The sequence below is a fragment of the Cyanistes caeruleus genome, chromosome 3, assembly GCF_971803275.1.
Source record: "Cyanistes caeruleus chromosome 3, bCyaCae1.hap1.1, whole genome shotgun sequence".
NCBI lineage: Eukaryota > Metazoa > Chordata > Aves > Passeriformes > Paridae > Cyanistes > Cyanistes caeruleus.
The window spans coordinates 17,759,784-17,776,125 of NC_141703.1; the positions used below are offsets into that span (position 1 = coordinate 17,759,784).

The following is a 16,342-nucleotide window of genomic DNA, read 5'->3' on the forward strand; positions in this document are numbered from 1 at the left end:
TCATGTATAAACAATGACACCTGAAAGTTTAAATATTTGCACATGAAAAGTTGTTGGAGTGTGTTTTTGTTCTTAATGGTTTGTTGCCATAATGTTTGTTTCTCCCATGTATTGTTGGTTTGTCCCAAGATGTATCCTCCCATTCAATTGTCCATCCTGCTGTACACCTGCCCCTTGTTCCTGAATGTTCCCTGTTCCTCCTCTCACCAAGCTGTCAATCTTGGTGCCAATTTCCCCTGCCTTGGAAATCCTTTGGAAATTCCCTAATCCTGGAAGCCCCATTGGTTTGCTGAAATTGTTCCCTCCTGCTGTGTCTCCTCATGGGTTTAGGAATTGTGAATGCCACCTTCTGCTCCTCCCCAGTCTTCCCCCAACAGATTAAGAGTTTGTACCCCTCCTTAGACCTCCCCCCTATAAAGGTCCCTGCTCACCCAGTTTCTGTGTCTTTCATGCCTGGACCCTCCTTGTGAATAAACCTTCATGCAAACCATACAAAAGACCTCTCCCTCATCCTTGCCTCTGCCTGACAAGACCCAGAGTGGGCTGGAGCTGCATCTCTGATATTAACTTCAGAGAGCAGCCCACCCCGTGACTCGGTGTCGGGAGTCAGCTGGGGAATCCAGCACCACGACAAAAAGTGAGGTGTAATGTGACCACTGCTAGTTTTAGAGATAAACTCTTGCACTGGAGATTAACTAGTAGAATAAAATAAAAGCAAACATTTTCACAAGAACAGCATGTTGGGAACTAGCTGTGGTTTGACAGATCTGATTTCCTTAATCGGCAAAACTTCCTGCAGTTTGGGATCCTACATTTAGAAGTGATCAAGGGACAACACAGGGAGATGGCAAATCACAAAAATGATTGTGTCAACAGTGGTGAAATACTAACAGCAGATTCTGCCTAACAGAGCACTGGAACTAGCAAGAGCACACACAGCAACATACAAGTGTCAGCTTTCAAATTTGGACAAATCCAAAATAATTCAATAAAGAAGGACTACCACATGTTTTCTGGGGGATGGTTTGGCTCTTTGTTCTCCTGGGTTACTCATGAACCCCTAAATTTTGCATTTAAAGAGTACACTTATCTGAAGAATGTTGATTTAATTAAAGAAAAAAATTTTCATTAAAGAGTTAATATACTCAAATGAGTTCTCAGTTGGTAAGTTAGTCAGAGGTTTTGTGTAATTTTAAAGGAATTGAAGATTTAGCCTCCACTCTGAAAAGCAGACATCAGTTTAATGGTGTGTGCTTGCTCCATGCATATGAAAAATCCACGGAATGACACAAAGTACTGCAGAATTTAACCAGCAAAGCTCAGCTTTTCATCTTCTGTCAGGTTGTAGCTCCCCATGCAGCCTGTTGGCACACTAGAGCAAAGGACTCAGTTAAATACTTTATATTAGATTCTGAGACACACTTGTAAGCTTGCTCACGAACTGACCTCTACTACATGCCTTGGCACAAAAAATAGCAAAATAAAACCTGACCTCAGTGAGCAAAAAGCTCCAATATTATATATTGGACACAAGCATTGATCACAGAGGGAAAGATACCTCCTGAGTCAGAGACTTGGATCTTTCAAACATGCATAATCACAGTGACATCCACAAAGGCCTGAAAATCCACCATGTGAGTAAGTGCAACCCAGAGCTCTCATAGAACATCATATAAATGCTCAATGCATGGCAGATATATGCACATATGTAAAAAGTGGCATGGGTACATAACTCTAAATGATGTAAAAAACCCATTATTGGCTCCAGTCAGTGTTAAATGTGTATTAAATTTCATAAGCAGGAGGATTTGATAAGTTTAGTTGACGACAATCCCTTCTTGAAATGGTTAAATCATTTTTATCCAGAAATACATGCATTGAAGAAACCACTAATATCAGCCTCTGATTTCCTCCTAGAATGCCAGTTTATGTTGAGAATTGATTTTTTAATCCACTGTGAAGTCACATGTTTGAATTATTTTTACTTTGTATGTATTCAATTTTCTTTTTTAATTTACAGCTCCAAGAGTCAAACTGAGTCTTTGTGATAGCACAGTTGCAGTTCTTTGCCTAGAAAACTGGAACTGGAGACAGAATTATGGCCTGTGGGCAGCCTCACTGTCTCTGTGCAGGGGCTTACAGTCACCTCCTGTAACCTATTTGTCTTTAAGATTAACAAACGTGTAACAAACTGAAATGGAACAAGTTTGGATACCACCTCATCTGCAACTAATTTCTTCTAATCCCTGTTGGTATGGCATTTGAATAAGAGTGAGAAGGAAAAAATGAATTTCTTTTCCTAAATACAGCAGGTTTGAGCTTAATCACACACAAATAGTAGATATAGGTAAAAAGATTCTTGTATAGCTACTTGTCTGATATAAAGTTTTGAATATTTCTTTATTATGATGTGCTTCTTAGTATTTTTCTTACTGCATGTTTGGGATGGGATTTACCTCACACTGCTTCAGACATCTGAATTTCAGACTGGTCAGCCTGGCATTGCTGGTTGACACTTAAAGCAAGAGGTCACCTAACCTGCTTCACGTACCTATGTGAGTGTCAGAATTTGGCAGTGGAGGTGCCTCCTTCTCTCAGGTGGCTAGAAAGAGTCCAAAATTACTTTCAGCCACCTCAGTTTTCACAACTGAATCTCACTACAGGTTTACAAGTCAGTTGTTTACTTTCTGTTTTAAAATTAGTGCTAAAAACCAGATGCATATAATAAAATAGCCATTACTAGTAAAAGTAGAAAAAATTTCTCTGGCTTTCTCTGGACAAATTCAGAAGTGCAAATGGAACACAATTTCTTTCCATTATGGGCTATTTTACTCTTTCCTCAATCTCTTATTACAAGCCACAGCTGAAAAAAGTCCTCTATTCATAATTACATGGAACTACACATGAATATTTTAAGTGCATGCTTAGAACCATAGAATCATAAAATTTTTGAGGCTGGAAAAGACCTTTAAGATCATCAAGTCCAACTTTCATTGCACCACCACCATCTTCACTATTCAAACATGTTCTCAAGTGCCACATCCACATGTTTTTTGGACACTTTCAGGGTTGGTGACTCAGCCACTTCCTGGACAGTCTGTTCCAAAGCTTTTCAACCCTTTCTGTGAAAAGAATCTTTCCTAATATGTAATCTAAACCTCCCTCGGTGCACCTTGTGGTAATTTCCTCTTGTGCAGTCGTTTGTCACTCGGCTGCAGCCTCCTTTCAGATGGCTGTAGAGAGCAATAAGGTCTCACCTCAGCCTCCTTTTCTCCAGACTAAGCACCCTCAGCTCCCTCAGCTGTTCCACATCAGACTTGTGCTCCAGACCCTTCCCTGGCTCCTTCTCTGGACATGCTGCAGCACCTCAATGTCTTTCTTGTAGTGAGGGGCCCAAAACTGAGCACAAGATTTGATGTGTAACCTAAACATCACTAGGGTTGTACACCACTGGTTAACTTTAAGCTATTAAAGGTCTTGTTACATATTTCTTCTCTCTTCACCCTGCCCCATCTGTTAAACAGGTTTTTCTTTCACCTTTTTATCTTGCATGGATGTGCAAGTGACTTGTTACATCATTACAGTTCATCTAGTCCTAAAGGAGCTCTACATTTTGAATTTCTTACTATTTTTAACATTGTCTTATTCACTTTAATTGGTATTAGAAATTATTACCTATCCACTTTTTCTCTCTCAGACTAATGCTGTCACTGGAACTCTTCTATCTTATAATTAAAGAAACTCATATATTTATTCATTCCATACAAATCCACATTGTTCCCATTTGATGATACAAAGACTTCTTAAAGATTCTGACTTCACCTCCCCCATACACCCAAACCATCACTTGTTTGTCTGGCTGGGACCTGGGAGGCTCTCAGGCAATCACACTCTTTCCTAGACTCTACTGCTATTTAAGTGGCTAAAATGAATGTAAACTACCATTTTTACAACCCTGTCTGATACTCCTTCTAAGTAACCACTCATTTTAATCAAACTTTTCCATTTCTATTTCAAGAGGTACAGAAAGGGACTGGCAATGGAGCATCAGCTCTGGAAAGCTGTGGGGAAAAGATGAATATGACTACTGAGTCTATAAACAGAACAGAGGAGGAGGAGGAGAAGGAAGAAGAAAGCTATATCAAGAGTTTCCACGGTAGCGTAGTTGTGGTTGCTGTATTTTGAAAGATTATATTGGCACAGTGAGAAAGACACAAGATTGAAGGCTGACAAAGACATTGAATGAGTGAGAGACAAAAGAAGCTCAATTTACAGTTTACAAACAACAAAAAAAGTTCAAAAGGTCACTTGGTTTCATCACAGGATTTCTTGAATGAGAAGACACGGGCTCTGGACAGCATTTGTAGACCAAACAAGAATTGCATAGCAAGGAACACTGGCTGGAATGCAAAGCCAGAGATTCATGCCTTAAAAAACACTTCCCTTTAAGAGTGTGCCTGGGTAATTACCGAAATAAAATTCCAAATTCCATTTCCAAAGGAAGACCACACACTTTCAAGACAAGTTTAAGCCGAATACAGAGTATCTACAGAACACAACTGTAGCAGAAATTGGATGCAAAAAAACAGTGTTATCCTGGAAAGTCACATTGTCCCTTCTGGAGTTGGAAAATTATTTCTACGAGTCACTAAGCCACATCAGAACTCAAACAGGCCAAACTATGCCCCAGTGACCTGAAGCTTCATATGTTATCTACAACGAGCGTGGCTGGAGCTCAGTGTGAGGAAGTTTGATTTTTTTCTCCTCAGTGTTTGTGTGCTTGAGCTTACTCTTATGTAGTAAGGTTTTAATTAGAGTAATTTTTCTTTGAACTCTTAGTATTATTCATGTTTGAAAAGTACCTACCAATATCTCAGTAAATGTGAGATCTGAGTAGGATGCAATTTTTCCTTTCCCCTCAAGATTTTTGACATTTCAGAAATGTCTTCTAAATTAGAATAAAAAATGAAAATGTAAAAAAGAATTACAAACCAAAAATTTAGGGTTTTAAAATAATTTCAGTGGAATAATTTCTATAATTTCCATTTTTATGTCATACCTTTCAGATATTTTTAGACTGGTTAACTTTTGATTTCCAGGTATAAGGCATTTCAATATTAACAACAAAAAAGGTGTTTTGGAGAAATCAGACAGTGTTGGCTGGAAGTCAACAGAAATTATTTGGGAAATTTTTCCAGCAAATGAAAACCTTATGCTGAAGTATCCTTTTCATAGTTCTAACAAAGGGACGTGCATTTTATCAAAAGCAGCTCCTCAGAGAAAATGCCTGACCCCACATATAGTGTTTGTCACTGCTGGAGCACAGATCTAATACAATGTGTACTACACAAAGAGAAGGTAGGAAGAATTATTTATTTGATTTTAGCTGTAAAATTCAAAATTTGTTTTTAGCTGAAGATAGCATATCTGAAAATTCACTTTCATTCTCTCTTCAGGGTGATTTTCACTTGCCTTTTCTTTAGAAGAGCATCTCAAAAGAGTATTGTCATGGGGTAGCTAAATTTAAAAATTAAAAAAAAATAAAATTAAAAAAAAGTAAATTTAAAAAAAAAAATCACAATGAGAACAGCTAGCAGTGCCAAGGATGTGTTTTAAAAGTCTCTTCCACAGATGGCAGACAGAAGAGCTGGGTAAGATGATTTTGAACTCTACTGTGGTCAACAGCTGCTGTTGAAAACACCTTGCTTTAACTAAGAGGAGAGTACATCTGGAGGAAGTCAGTCTAATCACGGAAATTATGAATGAAACTGGCAAGAAGTGCCCATGAAGTGCAGTTCCCATATTCAGGCAAAGCATAGCCTTTAATTAGATATGTCTTTCAATCTGGGAAAAGCTTTCACTGAAACCTCATTAATGTAAGAAGCTAATCAACTCTTATAACTGCAATCACCAAGAGAATTTTACCTTTAAACAATTCACCCTGAAATCATTTTCCAGGCTACATGTCTTTCCTGGAAAGATGTGCACTACACACATTTTTAACTCATGAAACATCTGCCTCCTGTTCCAGTCCATGAAGACTGTTCCAGTCTGTTCCAGCTGTGTGGTTCACACATAACACTTCTAGTGTGAGGAATGCAGTGCTTATCCTGATTCTAACAGGGCACTGGAAAATTGTTAGGGAAAAAAACCTCTCATTTCTTATTTACCAAAAATCCTTAACCATACCTAGTTAAAATCAACACTACACCATTACTAAAACATGATAAATTAACCTACTTCAGAGGGAATAAGTAACCAATTAAGAGAATAATTATGTGTTTTTCTTCCCCCTCACTAGATGGAGTAGACTAAAAAAACAAGATACTAAAAAAAAAAAAAAAAAAAAAAAAAGGACCACATTGCTTCCTAGAGTGGTATTTTATACTTTTTGAGATACATAAAAACAGTGCTGGGCTGGGGTTTTTTTTCATATCCAGGCATAGATATATGCATAAATGAGTTGACCTGTGCTATTTTCATAGCATAGCTCTGTCATCATTGACTTTGGGAGCCCTGGTAAAAATAAGGGCAGCAGTAAAGTCTGAGCATCTGAATACTTTAAGTCACATCATTCCCAGTGACAGGATTTTGTTTTCATTCTGAGCAGATTCTGTTTGTGCTAGAAGGTTCAGGAGATAGCAAAATGCAGCCAACAAACTCATAAAATAGATACTGTCAGACAATTACAGCTTCCCTCAAAAAGAAAGCAAGTATCTTTATTGTTTGAATTAGAAACAGAACAGAGTGTCTAACTCTACAGAGCTTATATTATTATCCTGACATTTGGGCTGCTTCACTTTCTTAATTTTTCATATATTCTTTATCAGTTCAATGGAAAATTGAAGTGTTTTTAAGTCATTTTTTTATGAGCAGAGCACACTCAAGCACAGAGTGGTCCAGGAGGGTGGTACTCTCATTGCTGTCTGTCACCAATCTATACGGTTCCCTCAGTAATTAGGTGATGTTTTCAAGTTGATCACCCCTTAAAAAAGGATGGACATCAATGCCTCCTGACCACAGATAAATTTAAAAAGTAGAACTGTTAACAAAGTTTTAGTACAAATCAATCAATAAAGTGTTTCAATTACCATTATACACAAAAAGGAAAATGCCCTTCTGCAGAAAAGACAGAAAAAGCAATCATTTACATCAATGAAGTAATTTATGGCAATTTTTAGTTTCTCAGTAGACAACTTTATAACAGAAAGGGTTTCTCCAATAAGTGACAAATATTGATGTATTCTTCTTATAACAGTGTCATTATCAATAACTATTTGTAACATAATTGTACTCTCTTTTCTATGAATCACTGAACTGAGCAACATTTGTTATGTGCTCTCTCTTTTTTTTAACTTATATTTTCTGCTGTGACTTAGTCATTATTCCCCTCTATAGATGTACTGAAAGCTCTGGCTCTATTCTCCAGAGCCTTAACCTTTGGTAGAATGAAGGAAGACGGCACACTGTCTCTTTCTCACAGGCAGGGCAGTCTAACACCAGATAGAAGCTACTGAGGATCAAAGCTTTTTATTCTCACGCTCTCTTCTATTTGAGACATCTCAATTAACTCTAAGCTTCTAGGAAGAGGAAATAAGAAGAAAAAGGCACCATTTCATCACAGTTAAAAACTTTAATACAAGGGTTTGTGAATAATGACACATTCTAGAACGCATGACCATGCCTTAAAAACCAAAATTATATCATTTTCTTGCCAATACCTAGTTAAGAATTGCTTGATTTCCAAAGTTGATCTTACTTCAGCAAAGACTATTGTGCCACACTATTGGTGAATTAAAGTTATAGTTTTGTCATAACACAGATCTTTTATGTAAAAACAAGACACATTGAGTCATTTAGTTACTGCTCCTGCAGAACATGGTTTGATGCATTCATGAAAAAGTAAATTGTCTCCCTCTGTTTTCCTTGCAGGGAAGAGGGAGAGGAGAAGGAGTTAATACTTTCAGGTATCAATATCAACAACAAACTATTTTTTCCCATGAAAATGTTCCCCAAAGGGAAAAGAAAGACCTGTCATTCAAGTAACAGAATCCAAATGGCTCCATTGTCACTCAAAGACAACTTTTGGGAGTAAGATGTCAATGGCCCAGCTGCTTCAGCAGCCATGTGCAGTGAGCACTGATATTCAGACTGGAAGGCAGCAGCCTTGAGGTAAACTGCAAATGAAAATGGTTTTTGCAGACTCCAGGGGGTCCCATCAACATTATTTCAAATGAAATATTAACAGAACATATTCATAAGTAATAGTTCTAGATGATCTAATAGAGTCAACTCTTGCAATTACTTGAAAGGAATGAGCCACAACAGAGTACGTCATTGCTTCTGAGCGGGTTTGCAGTGCTTATGGCTGTGAAAGAGCAGCACAAGGCACTCCTCAGAGAGACACTAAAAGCCACCAGAAAGTCCTGAAGGGTGTGACAATGAAGCTGAAGGCTCCAGTATCGTGCCAGGGTTATGAAACAATCAGCAGACTGGTATGCACAATAACTTCAACCCTTCTTTGATGCTTGAAATAGGCTCTGCTGAATGCCAGCCCTCCCAGATGAATGCATTATAAAACTTGCTGAGGAAGTGCCAGGAGTACTCAAACTACATCCCAGAGGTATTCAGACACATCTTATTGCATATTTTTAGCTGTCACACATGACAGCAACTACTGCTTTTGTTGTACAGTAAATACCACTGTCTTCATTATAGAGAAAAGTAAACTTTGAAGTTTATATGAGTACAGTGGAAAAGGTGACTGATTTACTCAGTCATTCATTTTTCACTTCCATAGAGTAGAATCTGCTACAGATCCTAATGTATTTGTATTAATCAGACAACATACCAGTCGTATCTCATCAGTCAGCTTTGCACAGAATGAAGGACAGAGAGAAACACTAGAACCCACATATAACCATTGTAAAACCCAAAGATTGTCCAGGCTACCCTGTATCTGCAGCCAAACTAAACAGAATAATGTGATAATTTCTAGCATCAGATTTGCTTTATTTAATGTTTATATTATTCTTCCTCCTGATTTCTCACAAGTAGCATGCATTCTGCTGGGTTTTTGTCTTCTTACCTATGCAGAATACTGACAACTTCAGTTTTATAGAACTAGAAACAGTTCTGAAAGGGAGGAAAAAGAATTCTTCCTATTATGGATTCATGCATCTATAACTGTGCCAAAGCTCATCCAACATAATGTTAATTGGATTTTCTGCTCCCAGTGAAGTTGTAACTGCACAGGGTAGCTCTGTAAGTATCTACCTATATCTCAAAGGTGCAAAATTTGCAAGAAAAGAAAGTGTCTTTAACAAGACCAGCTGCTGTAGCTGTAAGTAGCAGAGAAGTTTCTGGACACCACAGATTCTTTTACTCGTGGCCAAGGGTGTATTTTCAAGCTGGCACTAACATGGCCACAGGGCTGTTAATATTTGAAGTGGCTGGGGAGTTCTCCCTGGTACTCCTCATATCAGCTGATGCATGTACCACATCTCCCAGTGCCGTTCAAACAATCTCCTGCCCTCAAACACACACACACATTAATATCCTGCCTCAAAACCACTACTGAGAAAACATAAATAGAGAGAGAAGTAGGAATAAAGAAATGGAATATGAAAATTTTTAGAGCAGAACCAGAGACCACCTTTCCTGAACTATAAGTTATGAGTAGGTGCTTAAAAACTACTTGTTATGAATAATTTTTATAGCATTTTGTAGGACTGTTTATTTACACGCCAAAGTCTATATTTAGTCCCAATCAGTTTGTACCAATTTGTTTCAATAAGTCACAGTGTGCAAAAAAATGTTCACTTACTTAAAAGATTTTTTTACTTTAAGAACTTTTTTGTTGAAAATTAGGTTCAGTCTATAGGACTTCCTTCATCATACAGAGTAGAACAGCTTTCTATATCCAGATTCAAATACTGTATGGAATATGCCAATAGATATAGAAAATATTGTCTCAATACAAAAATGAATTGCAACTAGCTTTGTCAACCCCTACTATCCCCCAAAAAAGGAGTTAAAGTGGCCTTCAAGATCTTTTAATACTAGTAAAAGAAGGAATATATGTTGTATGATAAAACTACAGTGTGAATAGAAAAGAAAGTTATCTAAGAATGCTGGAAATTAAAAAAATGAGCGAGCCCTAAAACATTTCCATGTAGGCACATGACTGAAGAGTTGCTCCTCATGGCTACCTGACAGTGCAGGATACCCTCTTCCACTCCTTTAGAAAACTGATAACCAATAAAATACTCAAGGGTCCTGAACAATTGTTTTTTTAAGTGGAAGTTTGTTTACAGTAATACTATCAGGATACATAAATATGTCATGAAAATCAGACACATTAGAGTATCAAGGGTTAGGACCATTAGGTATCCAACAGAAATTTTTAAACAGCTTATAACAATAGGGTTGTCTTAATCATTTAAGCAGTGTATAAAATTCTCAGACACTCACATAATCCAAGTGCCAAATAACAAATCTCATGATTGCCAAATTACTTCCATATCTCCTCTTCAGATCCTGAGACTGGACTAAAAGTAATTTGTCAAAAAATTGCTTCCATTCCAAAATACTTCATTATTGCTTTTTTACCACAAAGCTGGACCACAATGTATCATCTCTGTGCTTTGCTAAAGACACAGTAAGTGATCCCCTTTGTTGCTCTTCTTTCTATGAAAACAAATGTACACAGAACAAAAGCAGCACTGATAATAGCATCTCTTTCTTTGTCCTTATTTTTATGGTTCCTCAACGGCTTTTTATGGCTTATTTTTTTATTTTTTTATTATGGTATTATTTTAACCTTAATTAAAAAAAAAAAAAAAAAAAAAAAGTGCCATATTCTTGTATCTTCTTTACTTGCTAGCTTCTGGCATTCAAAAAAAAGGAGACTGGCCTGCCAGAAGTCAAAGAATCTGTAAAAGTCTCCAAATATGCAGGGGAGAGCGGATGACAAACAAAAACAGTCATTTACTGCCAAAGGGGATAGACTTCTTTGGCTTTGGTTTTGCAGGTCTCTGTACCTATGCTTTTATTGCATTTGGTAACATATGTAGGGATTTAAAGCAAAATGAAGTGAATGAAAGGACTCCCAGAAGTTTTGGTGAGCTTTGAATGTGACTTTTTTCCTGCACAGATTGTTCCCTGGGGACAGAAAATGCATTCATTTAGTTCTGTGCATTAAAGAACACAATATGAATGCTATGCAACTGTGTAAAATACAGTTGCTATCACTCGACTTAAAATATCCTGAAATGTTTTGCTTTATGGCATTAAAAGTAACTCATTTTCTTGGACTGTTGTTGCTAAGGTTTGGTTTATGTAACTGTTTTAAGAAGAAAGCAGTCTGAAAAATACACAACTAGCACAGCAGAGAACTCATTATTCTTTCAAATGCCTCTTTTAAAATCCTTTCAAACTTTTTATTCTGTTGATTCAACAGGAGAGCCATTTACAAGTAAAAAGAATAGCAAGGAAATGGTGCTTCAAAGCTCTGAAGAAAAGAACTGTTTTGTAACACTTCTTAACAATTCTGCACTACCAGATCTTGAATTCCCCCCAGCTTATACACATCTGGGACTGTGAGTAAAGACAGATGTCTAGGTGTCCCTTGTGGTGCCCAGACGATCCTCAGCCCCTGTTTTGATGGGTGTATAGTGCCCTCTGTGTCTGTGGGTCTGATACTGCCAGAGGACAAGCATTGGTCCTGCATGGGTGCACAGTAGATGACATCGGGTTCGTAACTGGTGTGTCCTGGAGTTCCTCTGCACACAGGTAAAGCCCAGCACAGCCCAGCTGCAAGGGTTGTCCCTTCCTCATGCACAGGACTCCCACAGAAAGCTCAGGGCTTCGTGGGGATTTCAGTGTGGCTGTGTGGTCACAGTGATCACCCAGCTGGCAGCCAGGATTTCTGCTCAGCTGGATGATCAGCAAGAGCCACTGCTGCAGCTGGGTGCACAAACATTACCCAGATGGAGCTTCTGAGTGGAAAGTGATGATGTGACCAGGGAATTCAGACATAAGAGTGTCAGATGTGGGTAAGATTTATACACACGAACATGTGGGAAGAGGAGCTGATCATAGGAATCCTGCTATTTTGGATCACCATTCCTGGGCATCCCAGTGGGGGATTAGTCAAACTGGAAGTAGGGAATTCCATCCCAGCTTTCTGGATGAGTTCTTTACCACCCCCCAACACAGACAACTAGGGCACTTCTGGTTACAGGACCCCTCACAAGTCTTCTGTAACATACACAAAATAATTTCATCACTTTAAAAGAGATTGGCTCCATGATGAATATTTCTCAGCAGATACTCCCTACACAGAAAATCATTATTTCATGGGCTCACAGTGCATTATTGCTCAGCTAAAAATTTGGAGGAAGAGAACTTTTCTGCTTTCTGAAACAGGCACTGCAAGTCACCTTTCCTAGAACAGTAGTTTTGCTGTGATGTAATCTGTCTCAGTCTACTTTTGCTTTTGGTAAGAAAGAAATTGACTTTGCAGAAAAATAAGGAGAAAAAATCATAGTGATTTCTTTATTACTATGCTGCTGGTATTGGAATTTCACCCTATATTCTTGGACAGAATTACAAAATACTGCAAATATAGTAATTCCACAGAAATACTACAAAATTTACAAAGAAATACATTTCATTTAGAAGAGTGCTTTCTAGATACTTCTCTTATATGCAGCAAATACAGGCTTCAGATTGAGTGAATTTCATTCTTTTCTTTTCTTTTTCCTTTCTTTTCAGCAATCTCAATTTTATGTTTAATTTTCATCATCCGAGTGCCTAATGTCTGTGTGGCCATGACCTACTATTATTAAATCTGTGTATGGAAATGAATGTCAGTTTTTAATATGGAAAAGAGCAATTTTAAGCAAACAGAGCATTGTTGTGTTATCTTACACCAGGGTTGAGAACAATATGTAGGTAATTACTTTTAAACAGTAACACTTTAGTCATTTAGATTGTAACTTGGAAACAGACAAAAAAACCTAGGAAATTTTATCACAATTCTTTGCCTTTCTCTAGGTAAAGGAATTATTTCCTTTAAAGTTGGCAAGTTTTGATACTTTCTTGTTTTCTGTGGTAAAGCTCTATTAAAATAGAGATGAATAGAAAGAAACTCTTGGCATGAAACTGGGTAAATTAAAGTTAAATTGCATAAATCTATATTAATAAGAACAGGACACAAAGAAGGATGGGGAAATTATAGCTCTTGTATTCAATACTAGGCAGCTTTCACAAAGCAAAGTTGCATCTGTTTTTTTCAGTATTCTTGCAAAAACAACCCTCCTGAAATATCTTATTCTGTTAGACATTCATGCTTGGAGCAACTTTTAAATGGATGTGTCATTGGCAGCCTAACTTCCTGTGTCTTGGCAATACGTAGACAGAGCTTAGAAAACCATTATTTTTAAACAGGGATTTTGAGACTTCAGCTCTGGCACTGAATTGATTCAATTCTTTTCATATTTTTATTTCTAAGTGCATTTCAGCTGGACAGATTTTATTAATAAATACAATTTTGATATTAAGTTACAGATGGTGTTTTAAAATCGCTAAGTGCCTGCAGCAGCAATAGCAAGAAAACCTTTTTCCAATGTATGAGGAATCAGGTACTGGTGATTGAGGACCTGAATGGTGCCCATGTTTCTCCAACCACCTGAGTCATGTGGGCTGGGAGGCAGCTGGCTGGAATGATGGCATTTACTCAGAAACACATTTTTAAGTCAATTGACACACCTTTAAAAGCCCCCACAAGGATTAACTCACATACAGAGATAAAAGATATAAAACAGAGCTCAGCTGAGTTACACAGAGAAAATGCAAGAGCCAGGTGCAGCCTGACTGAAATTAGTGTAGTGGGCTTTCTGGTGAGATACTTAGTGCCTGTTTTCTGGCAAAGGAACACAGCACAACAGAAGATGGAGTATGGACAGAGAAGCACATTCTCTGACAGCTAATGAGAGAAATGTACTTAATTCTGAGGCTGGAGAAGAACCTCTCTGATAATCAACATACCACAGTCAACGTATTTTGCATCTTCCCATTTCTTCCACTCAGCAAATACTTTTCTACTCAAACACAACAGAATGCAAAAAGGAAAAGTTTTCATGGATCAAAAGCTTATGATGGACACTTCTCCTAAAGCATTAGCATTTGGGGCACGCTGACACTGCAGAACCTTTTGTCACCATTTGTTTGCCCAGTAGGAAATGTGGGTGGGAATCTCCACTACAGTGACTGTATTATCTATACTTCTCAAGCCAGATAATTTATAAGAAACTTGGAATATTTCACACGGATTGATGTTGTGCCATCTAGACACAATCTTCAGCAACTCCAAACTTGCTATTTAAAGAGCCTGTATGCTTCTTGCCAAAATTATCTTTTCAGACATTCTTTTTGGAATGTTCACTGGTAATATGTACTGAAACATCTGAACAAATGTTTAATAAATTTTCAATTTTAAATTCTCAGTTAATATATGAGAGGCTTTCAGTTTGCATGGAAAATTATGCATATCTCCAAGTGAATAAGGGAAGCTGAACTAAATGCTGTACTCACCAGATTTGTAAGTGATACTTTCTCATTACTAACAAAGGAGTAACACAATCTGTGCACTTTTTGGAGTTGCCCATATTTTTGTAGTTGCCCTCCACTTGAACAACTTGCATGTTTGGAATGAGACAAAATGTAATACTGAGGGTGAAGCACCACAATATACAGCCTGCTTTCTTGGAATGGATCATGATCTACACAAACAGGCAAAATTTGTGCTTTTCATTGATACCACAATCCCAGTCCCTTTGATGCTGGACTGCTGGAAAAGGACTCTTCAGGGAGTGCATCTCATAACTCCTTAGACTATTGCAAACTTACCTACTTCTGAGCTCCCTTTCAGAAAATTGTATAAAGCCTGAACTTGCACATTAAATTCTGCTGGGAATGCTGCTATCAGAAGCATTTGGGCTGTGCCTATGCTGAAAAGAGCTGTCAGCCTGACCAGAGAATCCAGTCTGTAATCCCTAAATTCAGCTACAGCATCTGGCCAGGATTAAAAAGGTCACAAAATTTGAATGAAAGGATATTTTTGTGCATAGTTAGGATGAAGGTCTTCAGATGACACTTGAATGAATGGAATATGGACAAATTCTGCTGTGAAACAGAGGGATCAGCAGTTCCACTCTAGAAAGGTTCTCAAAAGAAATATTTTAGTTGCATATATGTTACATATGTGTGTTTTATATATATACAGTTTTGGGGAATATATTTATGTATTCATTTGACTAAGTGCTAGTATCTAGAAACATCGAGATGTATGAGTCTAATAGTCCAGTGTTTTTAAAGTCTTCAGTCTGAAAGAAATCCAGTAAGATATCTAAATACCTCAGAAAATCTGGTTTCTAAACACTCAAAAATAAGTGTCAAAACTAGTAGAAACTCATTAAAAATTCATACTGCTGCACCATTCAGCCATCCACTAAAACAGCAGAAACATTCCTTAATCCAAATGCTAGGGTATCACAAGTTTAACATCACACTGTTACCACTTTCTCATGTATCCTTATCAGATGCATATTTACAAAGACCTTTCTGAAATTTAAAACAGTAGAACAAATATTTCTTATTAAGAACAAATCCATGGTACAAAATTATTTCCTTACTTTTGGGAGGGAAGCTCTGGATCCTGAGCTTTGGGTGGTCATTGTCAAAACTGTAGTGATACCCAGTGCAACTCTGGCTGGAGCAGCATCCATGTTGATCCAGAAAGAAACCCAGGATAAAATGACAATCAGCAGGCTAGGAATGTACATCTGGATTAAATAGTATCCCATCTGACGCTCCAAATGAAACTTGACTTCAATGCATGTAAACTTTCCTAGAACATGAAATTACTTTCATAAATGCTTTTTGCACATTTTTATCTTGTTTTCTGAACATAAGTTAGATGTGTGGCCTGTTTCCTAACCTAATACTGTAAGCAGATCCTGATACACAAACACTGGTCAGTCACTTTTTGCATACTAGCTTGGGGAGATCATGGGACCACTGAAGTATACTGCATCCAGTTCTTCATATTAACTGAGAAAATGAATAATTAGCACAATTGTTTCACCTCCAGAAAATATAACATAATGTTTCTTTTCTCAAAATTCAACCAGCTTTTACATTAGTCAAATATACTGCTAAATATTAAAAGGGGACAGCATTTTGATTTTTTACAGGCATGAGAATAAGAAATCATGTTTGCACAGACAAATTATAAACTACTACTCTTACAGTCCTAGGGTAGATCATATTCCTCATT

The 16,342-nt window shown here is 37.5% G+C and overlaps 1 protein-coding gene across 8 annotated transcripts in view; it reads right to left on the minus strand.

The window, feature by feature from the left end:
* GLRA2 (glycine receptor alpha 2) overlaps positions 1–16,342 on the minus strand; it is a 123,625-nt gene that overhangs the window by 59,476 nt on the left and 47,807 nt on the right. For 7 of the 8 annotated variants that reach the window (XM_023918402.2, XM_086880041.1, XM_023918399.2 and 4 more), the window contains exon 7: positions 15,699–15,913. In XM_023918402.2, the coding sequence (XP_023774170.2) occupies positions 15,699–15,913 (215 nt within the window). The remainder of the gene's footprint in view (positions 1–15,698; positions 15,914–16,342) is intronic. The other variant, XM_023918401.2, reaches the window with a different exon arrangement.